The following is a 15,384-nucleotide window of genomic DNA, read 5'->3' on the forward strand; positions in this document are numbered from 1 at the left end:
GTTAGTTATTTTGTGCCAATAAAGAGAGTTTTGATGCCATGAAAGTCGAGCGGTTTGAGGATTTGCACTTAAGGGCCACCGTAGAAAGGCACACAAAACCCTTTGTGAAATTTGAAATGTGTCATGGTTTTAAAGGTTATTCATTTTAGCATTTGTGTGAAGCTGATGTTAGAGAAACTTAAGAAAAGTCAATACCCTCATAAAAAATCCAGACAGGAGCAAAACAACATAAAAAAAGAAGTCGTTCTTTATCGTCATAAAAGTTGAATGCTTGAAAGAAATGTTAGTACTAAGAAAAAACAACTAGCTAATTATAAAAGAGACTTACTTTGAAATGAAAGTGTCAAAAAGTTCTCCTATAAATAACTATGAGGAATAATGTGCAGTTTCATGTTTGGCTTATAATATTTTGTCCTTTTTCTGCTTTAATTTTATTTGCACTATAAACAAAACGAGATGGGTTCGATTTGGTCCAGAAGCTCACATTAAAACCAGTCGCAGAGGTTACACAAGGGCTACAGGCAAAAAGATGTATGCATGCAGTTGCTCTAGTTTCCATTGGAATAAAAATGAATAAACATTAAGGCAACCTTTTTCAAATTAATGCAATTCTAAAATTCAATCCAAAAAACCTTTTTACTGGCCGAGCTCTTCCTGACTCAGACAATCTAAAAAAAACTTCTGATTGACCTGATTGTTCAAGCATTTTCACTGTGACTCATGGAAAGCCTTCATAATGAGAAAATGTTTTCAGTCTAATCGAATAAGATGACTTTAATATGCTGCTATGTTGGTTAGTAAAACACTCACCTACAGAAAAGGTTGAATGTGGAGCAGCTTCTCTCCCTGTAGGCATGAAAACATTTGCTCCTACAAAGGTTTTGCTCTCTAAATCCACGTAATTGTGACTTGAATTCTTTCTGGATGTCTCAAAATGGGCTATAAACCTGGTTTTTCTAGCAAAACGAATATTTTCCATGTGGTATTGAAGCTGATAACCTCTTTCTCCCCTTTCCTCAGTAACTTCTTCCAGCTGTTTTGAATCATTTTCACACAAAAGTGTTGAAGGAAGATTAAAAGTTGAAGAAACTCCAAAGGATCCCTTATGTCAATCAAACTGCCAAATGGATGCAACTTAAAGAGACATTATTTCTTCTTTAGAATGCGCTTTATAAACCCTCATGTCAGTCATCTGTTGCCGTGGCTACCAAACGTCAGCATGAGTATAAAACTCATCACAACTAACAGGTAACATGTGACCGTAATGATTAATCCATCACCCTAAGTATCCGCCGTGATACAGATACCGTCTCAAATGCAAATTAAAATCCCACTTAACCAAATTAGCAGTTTAATCCTAAATCACACGATCACTCTAATCCTCCAAACTGTGCAGCAAACAACTGCTCAACAACACCAGAGCATCACAAGGATTTATTCAGGCCCAAATCTGTCATTAAGAGATTAGATTTTTTTTTTCCCTTTCTTATTTTGAAGCATATAATCTTTTCTGAGACTTTAAACTCAATCAGTTTACAGAGTTGGTTGAGAGGCTCAAGGCACAAGTCATAAAACGCGGCACAAGACCTTGTTTCTTTGATGCTTCTCACTAATAATAATCAAAGCGGACGGGAATTAAACCCCTCAACTTTACATCTTTACTTTTAATATTTTGAATATATTGCAGCGTGCCGGGAGGAAAAACTTCAAAGATTTCATCAAGTTTAGCTTTAATAAAAGTCAAGAACATGCATCCTTTTGAAATTATTTCACTTTAAGATAAAATCCTTGGTTTAATCAAAATTGAACGTTATGATTCCAGACACTAGTGAGTCAGTGGGGCATCTTGTTTATAATTGAGGCAAGTAGATTGTCAAGATAAAAAAATGATGTTTTCCCTCTTGAAGCTAGTGTCCGACATCAGCTGGATTTTTAATGCAGCACTTCTTAATTTTATCTTTAATCTTTTCTCATTAAAACATAATAGAATACAGATAGAGTTCGCTTGTTTATCATGGGGGATACGCTCTAAAAATAACCTAGGATCATTGAAGTTTTATGACATAAGAATACTTTAAGGCTGTAAAACCCATTCCCACACACTTTATACTCTTTTCTCCCACAGACATTGATATATTTATTTTGTTTAAACTGTCAGATTTTTTTTTTAAAGCACAGAAAAAGTCCAGTATTATAGAATGATAACAAAAATGAGTAAAACGGAATGCATTGTGTACAGGAGAGATGGCTCAGAGGAAATTGATTGATAGGATCAACAGCCAATCAGGATGCAGAACACAGAGCACTGTTAATAAAAGTATGCAAAAAAAGGATGCAAAATTGCCCTAAAAAATCTGCAAAAGGTAAAAGGGGACTTTTAAAAACAAAAATTGAGAATAAATGCTTAAAACAAGAAATCTAATATGTGGTAAATTTAGTTTTCTCTTTACAGTCTCTATTTGAACATTTGATATCATTGATTTGATATCACATTGCTCCATACTCAAGATCTTTGCGTTTCGCTCCTTGACAAATTGCCCCTCCTGAGGTTTTGCAGCTTACCGCAGAGTAACTCGTCCGCTCTGTTGGGACAGTCGTTGTGTCCGTTGCACTGCAGAGCTTGAGGCAGACACACGCTCATATTCCCACACGGGAACTGACCCAGTGGACATCGAGCCTCTTCTGCCCCCCTGCTGGCCTCCAACACTGAAAGAAAAAGATGGAAAAACCGCGGTAAGGCTGGATTGTCCTTCTGTGGCTGTGCTTCTCTTTTGAACCTTCTTCTTTTTGTTTATCGTCCTTGAGAGGGTGAATGTGCAAATGTGTTGACAGTTTCTTCTGTAACAAACATGAGTTCCCTTTATATTTTCCTGCCTAAAAACGTCTGCAGCAACAAAGCAAAGTCCTGCAGTGTGAGTGTCCCACCCACAGCGAGGAGGCATGTGACGCCGTCTGACACCAAACGCAAATGTAAAACCCTGGAAGCAGAGTGTTTTTGCAGCCAAACCCAAAGACGGATCCTCTTTGGAGGTCACTCCTTTCAATAGAGAATGTTGGCAGGCTTATTTGCTTTCTTCAATATGCTGTTATATTGATTAAAACTCTTTTGAATGAGCAAAAAAACTGAAGTTAGCTCAACAAAGAAGCGTATATCTGCAACCCTACAGGAGACACACTGTCAAGTTTGGAGACCGCTCTAAAAAAAAAGGTCAGCTCTCTAATTAGAGCGTGCTTTGTAGAGTATTGGATGGTTTCTGTTAAAAATGATGATATATTTTATTTTTAAAATGAAAAAAGGCATAAAGAACGGCATTGTAAAACTGTCTCAGACTTGCTCAGTCTCCTTGCCAAGAAATAACTCATATTATCTTATCTCCTGCCAGCGCAAAGAAAGAAAGAAGTTACATTCTGCACCAAAACCTTTGCGCGGTTGTACCCTGAAGAAAGCTTCAGGGCTAACTTTACAAAGTACAAAGAATAATTAGAGGAAAGAAAAAGAATTTAGATCTGGAATTTAGAATAAGATATTTTTAATGTTTTAATTGTTACATTTAAAAAAGATGGACTTAAAAATATAAATGTTCTAAACTTAAAAGCTTAAAAATACTACATTGGGACGCTGCAATGTGGTCCTCAAATTTTCCCAATTTTTCTGCCTTAAATGCAAATTTCAGCAAAATCATAATATATATAAGTACTCATCTTCTTATAGAGATAATAAGCAACAAAAAAATGTTGCTTCTAAAATCTCAGAATAGAAATAGAAGACGCATATTTAAACTGAAAAACATAAATACAGAATCAAGTTTTTGTATTTTTTTATTCTTGTGTTTATTTTTCATTTTTTGCTTGTGTTTGAAGCAAAAAATGACTTATTCCTCATGCAGACAGAATCAGTAAAGGACATTTCAATTAGTCCTATACTTAGTCCAGTATTTCTGTCATGAATCAAATTCCTGAATATTTTTAATAAGACCAGATCAGAAAAGGAAAGAAAAGGAATCAAATATGTTCAACTTTAAAGAAAAATGTGAAGAGAGAACTATCATCATCATAAGGCCTCAAGCAATTCCTATTAAACGTGAGGAGTAAAGGCTGAAAATGCTTATCAACAGGGTCAGACAGTAAATATATTGATGCTTAAAACTTACATTTAGTTTCTGAAAGTAAAAAAAAAGTTTTTTAATGAAATCCCGAAGCTACCCATTAAACCGTTTGATTAAATTCTTCTTGAGAATTTTTAGTGTGCAAAAGAGCAGAAGGATGAAAGTGAGCCGTGATGCTCGAAGCACTCAAATTGTACAGCAATAAAAGACGTACCTAAAAGAGCAAGGAAAATCACAGCGAGCCATTTCAGTGAAGACATTTGAAACTTAAAAAAAAGGGTCAAGTTTAAGCTGTGCAGAGTTGGAGTAAATTTACAGGAATCTAGGATGCTGTGAGATTCGCTTGCCTCCATTTGACCCAATCCTCTTCATGCTCCTCTCAGACAGAATAGAACTCTTTCACCACATCCATATGCCTTCTCTTTGGTCTTCCATTAGGCCGCTCCAACCTCATCATCCATTTACCGATAAATCTACTACTATCCCTCTTCTGAACATGTTCAAACCATAATCTGGCTTCAATTGCTCCATCTCACAAAAACGTCCAACAGGATCCATTGTGACTCCCAGAAACCTCAACAAATCTACCTCAACCTCCTGTTTTTTTCTAAAATCTCTAAAGCAGGGGTCCCCAACCCCCGGAAACAGTCTGCAGCCCCGGGGGATGGGGACCTCTGTTTTAGAGAACAGGTGTCCCCAACCCCTGTGGTCGTAGACTGGGACTAGTCCGCGGGGGCTACAGAGCAAAAGAAACACAACCGAATACGTTTTTTCAGTTTTTTTCTGATTATGAAGGACGTTTAATTTGAAAAACTACTAGATTCTCTCCAACACATCCGACTTATTCATGTTAATTTGCTTGGTTACATGGCGAAAACCCATTCTTAAAGTGGCTCTGCCAACCGCCAACTTAAAACCTCAAAGCTAGAAAAGTTAACTAAAAACAATCATATTTGGAATGTTTCTTTTTGCAGAAAATAGCTACAGAGGAAACAGAAAAAGAGAATTAAACTTCAAAATAAAAGAAAACTGCATTTAGCAGGGCTTTTTACTCCAAATATGAATTTATTGTGTCAGTTATCCCCACACACCATAATAATAAAGCATAATATTCAGCAACCAGCTGTTCAATGTTACAAGGATGTTGCTTATTAAGTAGTCCAAACAGTGGATTCACATTTGTTTTTTTAGAAAATACCAGTTTTAGTGACTTTTTTTTTGTAAGTCGCACCTTACAGTAAAAGTCAGATGAAGTTGACGTCCGATTTTTTAGCTTCAATTTTGACACTTATGGGTTTAGGGAAAATCTGTATCACATTTTAATGGTCCCTAAATAAAATCTAGCTTACAAATAAAGTTGAAACCAGCTACAGATGTTCTACAGAGGATGAAGATGAACTTTACCTTCAAAGATAGGAGAAACTGGAAGCTAAAGAGGAAGTAAATATAAAATCGTATGCCAACTTCAGCCTTGTACAGTCCTGTCCATTAAAATATTGTCCTACATTTATTCTACAGTCACAGATACAATTTCTGCCACAGCGAAATGGGGAGGCATCAGGAGAGTCTTCAGGATTTCATGTCACCGCCCAATTTTGGAAAATCGTCAACGTGGTCATGAATGTAGACGGCGGCAGACAGGCGTCGGTGATATAACCATTATGAAATCGGGTAAAAGCTAGGCGACCACAGCGCGGTGCAGCTAGATCACTGGCCAACAGAAGCTCTGATTGGACGATATGTAAAGTCTCAGAAAAACAGCTGTACATACCAAGTGCCGCCAGCCGCCTGGTAGCCAGGGGTAAATAAAACCACAACCTGAACCACTGGTCATACACAACTCCGATTTTGTCAACAGCCCTCTTTAAGCACTCGCTCTCCTACCGTACAATTTCCAACAAGTAGTGGCAGTGAGACGGAGGCACAGGGGCAGGGGGGTGGCTGGAGGGTGGCAGTCGGAAATCACCCGATTATCAAACGATTTGGAGACCTTGGAGACCCTCCTATCTGTCAATTATTGCGCTGAGGCCTTCCACCACCTGCCTGTCGCTGGAGTATCACTGCACAACCTCCAAATGTGTCTAGGTGGCCATTAACTGATGTCAAGAAATCGTCCAGATGTTGTAAAATTTTAACTTTTTCTCAAAACCTCCATAGCCACCAGGCAGTGTCTAAAAATGCCACTGCTGGCTCCCGATTATGGCGGCTTCCATGCAACCATAGTCTAAACCGGTTTGTGCCCTGAAAAACTTTGTGGATCACTGGTTTGATGCATCCATTTTTTGGAGCTCATCCCCATTTTCTAATATACACCCTACTCTCCATTCCTTTCAAAACTATTTTGTCTCGCCTATTTTGTCTCGCCTCCCACTTTTCATCACCAGTTTCAACCAGATAACACCCACTTCTTTACATTTTGTACAACACACCAAAAACCTCCAACTCCTTTAAAATATCCACCGTTCCACACCAATAGAGAAGAAAAACAAACACATCTAAAAGCTAAACCACCTGTGACCTTCTACAACATCTTTTCCACAGCTTTCCATTATGTTTTTGAGTGAAACAGCTACACAGAAAAACATGGCCATTAAGATATAAGCCCGCTTCACTTGATCTGCTTGTTTTATATGTTTACCTCAGAAACCAGAACACGTATAACATTTATTATTCTCTAATATACTTCACAGTCATTTTTAAGTAATAGAAGTACACAAAGAAATCCAAAGTTACGTTTTCTCTGCAGTCTAACATAATCAGATTCTGAGTCCTGCTACGGTCTGAACACACTTTGTTTTGGGAACAACAGTTGTCAGATACTTTCATGTTTCATTCCCCAGGTTGCGATTAAGCAGGATGGCTTCAGAAAATAGGAGTCTGTGGTTTGTTTTGATTAGAGTTGCCAAGGCTATTTAGTGGTAACTGAAAAAGTCATAAGTAGGATCTGAAAATAGAAGTGTTGTTCACGTCTTTGTAAAAAACACCTCTTCAATTGAGTCATTAAAACACGGCCAATGAAAGAAGTCACACAAAAAGTTTAGACAAATCAATCAAAGCCGAATGTACAAAAATTACGACCTCTCCCCGCTGCTTTATAGATGCAGGCCTTCACTTGCCAGTTTCCAGAGACTGGAATCCCCGCAGCTTTCCCAAACTTAAAGGAGATCTGGCCGAGAACTTGCTCACCCCCCGACCCACAGAGGTGCGTGAGGCAGCCAGTCGTCCAAAATGGCTACACCTCCAGGTCATTTTCAAACTCAACATTAGTCTCCAGCAGGAGAACACACAGAAACCACAGCCTTGTAGGACACCCAGTAAAACCTGATTGTTTAGCAGTGTTTGTATTTCTAACATCCTCTCTTCTTTCCTGTTTGTTTTTGATCTCCACCAGCTAATGAGGCTCTTTGGCTCTTTGGCTCTCTTTCAGCGGCTAAAATGCCGTGATGTGTCCTCCTTGGCTGCTAAAGGTTTTTGTTTGTCTTCTGGGCACCAATAAAAAAAAAAAAAAAAAAATAGAGTTCACTGGGGTGTTTGGAGCCATGTTTCCAATAGGTGCTGCACACTGATTTGTTTCTTTACTGTGGTAACAGGAGAGGGAAAAACTGTCACGGTAGAGCTGGAACTCATTTTTACAGCTGTGGGGACAAGAAAACACTTAAAGTCTGAAGTTTTTACAAGATCATAATGAGGGACTTTTATTACCCTAAAATGTTGCTTTTCTTAAGAACCACTCCAATGATAATTTTGTTTTTGGTGGTTTTAACATGTTCTTGTGGCATTTTCTGATGATGGAAGACATATCTAAAGAAAATTAAGCTTAAGATTGTTTTTTTGGGGTATTTCTTTGTTAAAATCCTTGAGGATAAGGAGCAGATGAGAAAATGCTGTTTGAAAAAGCTTGTAGATATGACAGAGAAGCCACTATGGTAAGCCCAGTGCTCCATATGTATCCATATGCTTGAGCCTTTGTCGTTGTGTTGTCTGCTTTTGTCATCATGTTGTCATGATCGGCCTTTGTTGTTGTGCTTCAGCTTTTGTTGTTGTGCTTCAACTTTTGCCGTTATAATGTTTGCTTTTGTGGTCATGCTTCAGCCTTTGTGGTCATGCTTCACCTTTTGTGTTCAAGCTTCAGCCTTTGTGGTCATGCTTCAGCTTTTGTGGTCATGCTTCTGCCTTTGTCGTCATGCTTCGCTCTTGTCACTGTACCTCAGCTTTTGTCGTCATGCTTCAGCACTTGACAGCTTGCTTCTGCCTTTGTCGCTGTGCTTCAGCTTTTGTCGTCATGATCGGCCTTTGTCATTGTGCTTCAGCTTTTGTTATTGCGTTGTTTGCTTTTGTGGTCATGCTTCAGCCTTTGTGGTCATGCTTCAGCTTTTGTGGTCATGCTTCGGCCTTTGTCGACATGCTTCGGCTCTTACTACTGTACCTCAGCTTTTGTCGTCATGCTTCAGCACTTGACAGCTTGCTTCTGCCTTTGTCGTTGTGCTTCAGCTTTTGTAGTCATACCTCAGCTTTTGTGGTCATGCTTCAGCTCTTGACAGCTTGCTTCTGCCTTTGTCGCAGTGCCTCGGCTTTTGTAGTCATGGTTCAGCCTTTGTCATCATGCTTTGGCCTTTGTTGTAATGCTTTGGTCTTTATCGTTGTGCTTCTGCTTTTCTCGTCATGCTTCAGCTTTTGTGGTCATGCTTCAGCTCTTGACAGCTTGCTTCTGCCTTTGTCGCTGTGCTTCGGCTTTTGTCGTCAGGCTTCAGGCTTTGCCATCATGCTTTGGCCTTTGTTGTAATGCTTTGGTCTTTATTGTTGTGATTCTGCTTTTCTCGTCATGTTGTGTCTTTTGCACTCAGGTATGTGAGCCGCTTCGGCCTAGTAAGCAAGTGGGAGAGCTTGTAAAAAGAAGGGATGATGGGAAGTAAGGGCAGGCTTACTCCGTGCCAACAGTTCTGTCAAAAACTACTACTGCCCTGCATGTTCTAGAAAATTACTTTTTTCATTTATTTTTGCTAAAAAAAAAAGGCAAAATCATAATTAAAAGGCCACAAGGAAAGCTTTTAAAATTGTTAAAGGATGATCGGACTGGGACTTTAACAGTATTCAGAAGAACTTTATTGATCCTGCAATGGGGAAATTAAGTATTTCAAAGCGTGGTTATAAATAAAATGTACTTACACCCACATAAAAACAAATAAACAATGAAAAGAGTAGAAATGATTTATTTTTAGTCAAGTTTTTTGGCCACTCTATAACAATTGTTAACTTTAGGAAGTCAACACAGTAAATCCTTCAGAAAACATAAAAAATGATGATTCAACACAGAAGTGCAGAAAAAGATTTATCATCCTTTGCCTCTGGAGAACGGAGATGGATCAAAGTACTGAGATCTGAGAATTGAACAAGTCAAGAGGGGAAATGAGGCGCAAACAAGCAACCAGGAGCGAGGTTGCTAGGTTGCACCATCTGATGAGTAATCAACAGAATCAGCAAGTTTGCTTTTCACATTTTTAAAGGAGGAGGCAAGAGTTTCGAGCCTAACCTGAGAAAGAGTTTGATACTTCTGATAAGCAGAAGACAAGATGTGCTCAATGTTAGCGATAAGTCCTGGCCAAAACTAAACAGAGTAAAACTGATGGCATGATAGTGTGTTGTAGTACACTGATCTGAGATTAAAGAAGGACCGTCAGGTGAGTAAACAAGTGAAGTGAACGCTCCGACAAGCTCAAATAAAGCATTTTGTGTCCCTGTTTGGTAATGCTCTTCTCAAATCTAAACCAAGCTCTCAAAATAAACCAGCTAAATAGAGGGAATAGTGTCCCTGTGCCTTGCGAGTGTAGCTCTTATTAAATAATTTGTTGTAATGGACCAAACCTAAGTCCATGTGACATTTCAAAAGGTTACTCCTGAGCAGTTTAAGTGGAACTTTATGAGCGGGTGCACTCAAATCAAATCCATCCTTCCATCTTCACCCGTGAATCTCTTAAGGGCTGCTGGAGCCTATCCCAGGTACTGTGGGGTGCACGGCACACCAGACTATTGCAGCGCCACACACTCACATGCAAACCTCGAGGCAATTTAGAAACACCAATTAAGCTATGACGCATGTTTTTTTTTTAGACTGTGGACAAACTCCACACAGAAAAGTCTCAAACCATTTTTATCTGTAACGGCACCACCAGCCCCTCAGAAATTCTGGAATACTATCAGCTTCCCTTTAATTTCTGGATCGCCTTCAAGAAGTTTTTTTTTCGTCGGTGACAGATTGCTCATCCTGTTTTCTTTTGTCTCTTTGCTTTCATGTGCACCACAGCGGAAGAGCACTGGATTGTTAGGTTTGGAGAAACCTCTCGAAGCAGCAACATGCATAAAACTGATTTAGCAAGGACCTCTTTTATGTACAGAAATCACAGATGGATGTGAGAAGGTGTCTTATTGAAATTCATAGAAGTCTCAGTCTTCATGCCAGTCTCCAAAACAATCTGTCTTGCGCATTTGCAGTGTGTTTCAGTCCGTTTGATTGACCGGCAACAATGTTTGCACAATAAAGTTTTGAAAAGCTCTTAAATCTGAAAGTTCACAAAGTTATATTATCTCATGAAAAACACACAAACCTTCTCTAAAGGTTTGTTTTTAATTACGAATTGTGGAATGGAAAAAATAACTAAAAAAGAAAAAAAAGTCATTCCTCCAAAAACAATCAAAACACACAAATGAGGGCAAAAGGGGAAAGCCACCAGAATGAAACGACTGAGACAACAAACCGATCCAAACAGAAGAAATCCTTACAGGTTTTATTTCCACACATAATAATCAGACTCTCACAAAAAGAAAAAGAAAACACAAATTTTCACAGCTTGAAGCTGCAGAATGATGCAACAGTGGAGGAAAAGCATTCCACAGATTGGCTTCTCGATGGCCTTTAACACACTTTATCACACAAAGTCAATGTTTGCCTTTAATCATTCCTATTGTGGAGTTAATCTGTATATTAAAACATCAAAGTGACTCGGAAATAAAAATATAAGTTCATAGCGTGGAAAACTGACTGTGCAAACCGCTGCTGCTCTTTGCTTTATTCATCATGACTAAAATATTATTTTCCTTTTGGTTAGTAAGTGTGCAATTTATGCCTGCAGGGAGCGACGTATTGTGTTTTCCACAAGCGTTACTCAATTTTCTGTATATTTCTTTAACTATTTTTGATTCAGTTATGAGGACAGCCATGCAAAGGTTAGGGATCCGACGGTGGAGACTCGTGTTCCTTGGAAATATTGGACATCTTTGTTTGTGCTTCAAGTAGTTTTTTTTAAATTAAACTCTATTATTCTTGAGGATTTGTGGGGTCCACTCTCCTTTCACACCATGACACTGACCGCTGAAGCTCATTTAAGCAAAAGGGAAAGTGCCTGTCAGCAAAAAAGTGCTTCCTCTGTGAAATATTGTGTTTATTTTTGAGGTTCTACGCTGGACCACTCCATCATCCTCCAACAGTTCTATGATAGTTTAGTCGATTGTCTTGTTTTTTGTCAAAGGATGTGAACTATTGAGATTTCCCTTGTACTTAACAAATAGTAGGGCCTCCACAAACGATTATTTTAATAGTCGACAAATCACTGATTATTTTTTCAGATTAGTCGACTAATCAGGTCATCTGCCAGCACACATCTTAACCATCATTAGCTTTAAACTGACAATTAAGATGATAGTTTATTAATATGTCCTTCATTAGTTTCTAGTATTAAAACAAGATTAAATCAAATAAGGTTAGCATCTGAAACAAGGAACTATTTTTTAGTTTTGGTCTCACTGACTTAAATTTGAAAAAAGTGCTTTTTTTTGGTGCTGAAGGCTCACAACTTAGTTCAACTTTACTACACTCTGACTCCATATAAAATAAATTAACAACTAACGGACTATTAAATTAGTCATCAACTATTTAATAGTCGACTAATCGTGGCAGCCCTAATGATAAGTCTTTATCAGATGCTGTTTTCAGGCAAATATTACAAACATCCATCTATACTAAAACATGTTTTTACGTATAGATTGTGTATTTAATCTTGAAACATAAAATAACCATAAAAAACATGATAAAATTCATCTTTATTAAAAAAAAATATTTTATATAATTTGTTAGTATTTGGAGCCTTATAATACAAATTCTGACTTTTGTACGTAAAGGAAAAATGTCAAACAACAGTAGAACTAATTTAAATTTATGAATGGTTTCTAAAATTGCTTCAGTGCAGCAGTATCAATAAATGTGACTTTGACTCCGGTGGAGGTGTATTATAGTAAAGACCTGATGAGTCACACAATGGATTCCACTCAATGAAAGGATGAGGAGACTATATAGACAGAATTCTAATTTATACAGCTGACTGTCTGCACTTCCTTAGAACATCCTGGTTTTAAAAAGAGGAAATCTGTTGTCATCAGGTCAGTTTGATTCAGATGTTGGTGGATCAGTTTGGTTAGGGGGTATAAACATGATGTAAAGTCAATATAGTAAACCTGTCACCTTCATTCTCAGGAAAAACAGTGATCATGATCTCATTTCATGCCCTCTCAACTTCAATCTGTGCTGACAAACCTGAAAGAGATGAGATTCTTGGCTAACTGAGATCAGCAGAGGAGCTTCTGAAACATGATGACCTACAGGCACTTCGCGTCTGAGCTTGTCAAACAAGCAAAGCGCACTCCCTGCGCACTGTAAATCCTTCCACAAGACACTCACAGAATAACATGTTGATCTTAAACAATAGGAGAGTGTTAATGCATCCACCGTCTAAAAAACAGATTTGTTTACCTTTGATGTGAGTTTGCGTCAGGTGGATGAGCAAAATGATGGCAGGCACGTTCATTCTGACTCTGTGAAGTTTGTCCGCCGTCATTTCCCACCTCGGGCTGCAGCGCCTCGCTCACAATCCGAAATCTGCCGGTCCACTAATCCAGGTTCGTCCCAATTAAGCCGCTATGTACCACCAAGAAAGAAAAAGGGCAGAAGAGGGACTCAGAGGGAGAGGAGCTCCGCGCGTAAAAGGCGGTGACATCCAGCCGAGCGCCAAACCAAACTGGAGGCAAACGAAGCGCTGCGGCGCATGATCTCTCTCCCTCTCCTTCTCCTCTGGACCTCCTCCCTTCCCATCCCTTCCTCTTTTTTTCTTAAGGTTTTAAAGAGATTGTGAGTTTCAGACGCCTCTCTGAGATTTAAATCTGCTCTTGAAGGCCACCTCTGAGGGTTCCGGGTTTTTTCCTTCTATTTCAGGTTTTGTTTGCTCACAAAATAGGAACAAATGCAGTTTGACATTCAGGAAAACAGCCACCGGCTTATTCCTATTCATCTGAAAGACAAAAGTGTTTTTATGTACACATTGGCATCTCAATAGATGGGGAAGGCTAGGCGGAAGACAGTCTGGTGCGATGTGAAAAAGGGCTTTTATTTTATTTTATTTTTTATTTTTTTAGCTTGAAGATGGGGAATTGATAACAGAGCATGCTGAGAACGTGAATGTCTGCAGGCATTGTCTCAGTTTTAGAGGCCAAAAATACAAATAAATGAAAGATTAAATAAAATCCAAAATATTTTTTAAAAATCTAAATGAAGGTGGATTGTTGGTTAAATCAAAATAAATACAATAATGACACAAATATATTCAGAAGTGTTATAATTGATTTTTACAAGAAAATCAAATTGACAAAATAGGTTTGGATTCTGCAGGGGATTCAATATCAACACACACTTGTTTTTTTTATGTGCGATTTCTTGGTTTTTCAGGGTGTATGATAAATCCCATAACATTTTTTGTAATAATCTGAACAGAAGTAGAGGTCAACGATCCTGTTTAAAGGCTATGGTCACATATCAATGTCCCCATGCTAGGACCTAAAAGCAGGTTTTGTAATCTGTCATGGGGATATCAGTTTGACCCACAGGCAGGACAAGATGACGAGCCAGAGTGAGGAAACCAAGGAGTTTAATTAACAAAAATACCTCTTTAGGAGAGGGAAAAAATCCTCAAACACAACAGTACTCAAAACCAGCATACTGATGAGAACAGACTTAAACCAAAGGACTGAACAGACGCTACACCAACACTGAGTGAGGAAACAAAACCACTCAAATACACCTCAAACAAATTAACCTCAAGTGCAGGCAGCTGTGTGCCAATCCATGGAGAGTTAACAGGAAGGGGGGCAGAGCCCTCCAGGAAAAGCCACAGCCAACCTGCACAGGAAAAAGAGCACAAAAATGAGGAAAATAACCAAACAGAACTGACAGACTGTGTCATAATCTGGAAGAGGCAGTCTTATTTTCATTCGCAATGCAGTGAATTTTAAGAAAAAGTTCAAATTTGATGGCGACCAGACCATTTTTCTCTAAAAGTTTACATGGTGGCCCGCGCACATTTTGGGGTTTCATAGCAGCCCAGTGACAGGCGAAGCCACAGGGGGCCACTAGGGATTTCGGCCCCATGAAATTTGGGGTTCACCCTGAATAGGCAATTTAGAGTCACTAATTCATCTATGAAGCAGGTTTGTGGACTGTGAAAGGAAGCCTGGGAGAACATGTGAACCCCACACAGAAAAGATCCAGCTGAGCGCTACACCTCTGTACAGCCCCCCAATTGTTTTTTTTTTTTCTATTTCTCCTTTTCCTTCCGTCTCCTCCAGATCTGAGAGTTCTGACCAGCGGTGTTACAAACCTTAAATAAAAGAGAGCTAGACATCAGAAGCAGCAGGTGCAGATCACAGGAGAACAAGACAGGACTGCTGTTCAGTCTTTCTCCTGCAGGAGAGTCAAATGCTAAAATATTATTTATTAATCTGATCTATTTAATCTATTTTAAAGCATTCACAGTGGTCTTTAAAATGATGATTATGCTGTGTTTAAGCAAAATCAAAAAACGTGTATAATTTTCTAGGACATAGCAGAGAAAGATGTTTTCATCTGCAACTGATTGACAACAATTTGAACAGAGAAATACTCAGAAATGCAATTTTAAGCCTAATTTTCTTTCTCCCTCATGAAATAAACACTACAAGAACATGTGCAAAACACCAAAAAGAGGATTTATTGTGGAGTGGGTCTTTAAAACATGCAAAAACTGTCCCTGCTCTGACTTCACAATCCAATTCTGCAATCACTTTTGTGCAGGAAACGTGCAACTCATATAAATGACATTTCCTATTGACTTTGCTTTAAAAAGTAATGCTGGGTCGGTGAGCAAAAACGCACTAAGAGTCAATAATCGTCCTCCTTCAGTGTGAAGACGCAGCTTGAAAA

The 15,384-nt window shown here is 38.7% G+C and overlaps 1 protein-coding gene across 1 annotated transcript in view; it reads right to left on the bottom strand.

Moving 5' to 3' along the window:
• rxfp2a (relaxin family peptide receptor 2a) overlaps window positions 1–15,176 on the bottom strand; it is a 69,489-nt gene extending 54,313 nt beyond the window's left edge. Inside the window, exons 1-2 of the mRNA XM_024266791.2 lie at window positions 12,907–15,176; window positions 2,563–2,706 (exon numbers count right to left, since the gene is read on the bottom strand). Coding sequence (XP_024122559.1) covers window positions 2,563–2,706; window positions 12,907–12,991 — 229 coding nt within the window. The 5' untranslated portion in view covers window positions 12,992–15,176. The remainder of the gene's footprint in view (window positions 1–2,562; window positions 2,707–12,906) is intronic.
• Window positions 15,177–15,384: the final 208 nt, after the last annotated feature.

Source organism: Oryzias melastigma, linkage group LG14 (genome assembly GCF_002922805.2).
Source record: "Oryzias melastigma strain HK-1 linkage group LG14, ASM292280v2, whole genome shotgun sequence".
NCBI lineage: Eukaryota > Metazoa > Chordata > Actinopteri > Beloniformes > Adrianichthyidae > Oryzias > Oryzias melastigma.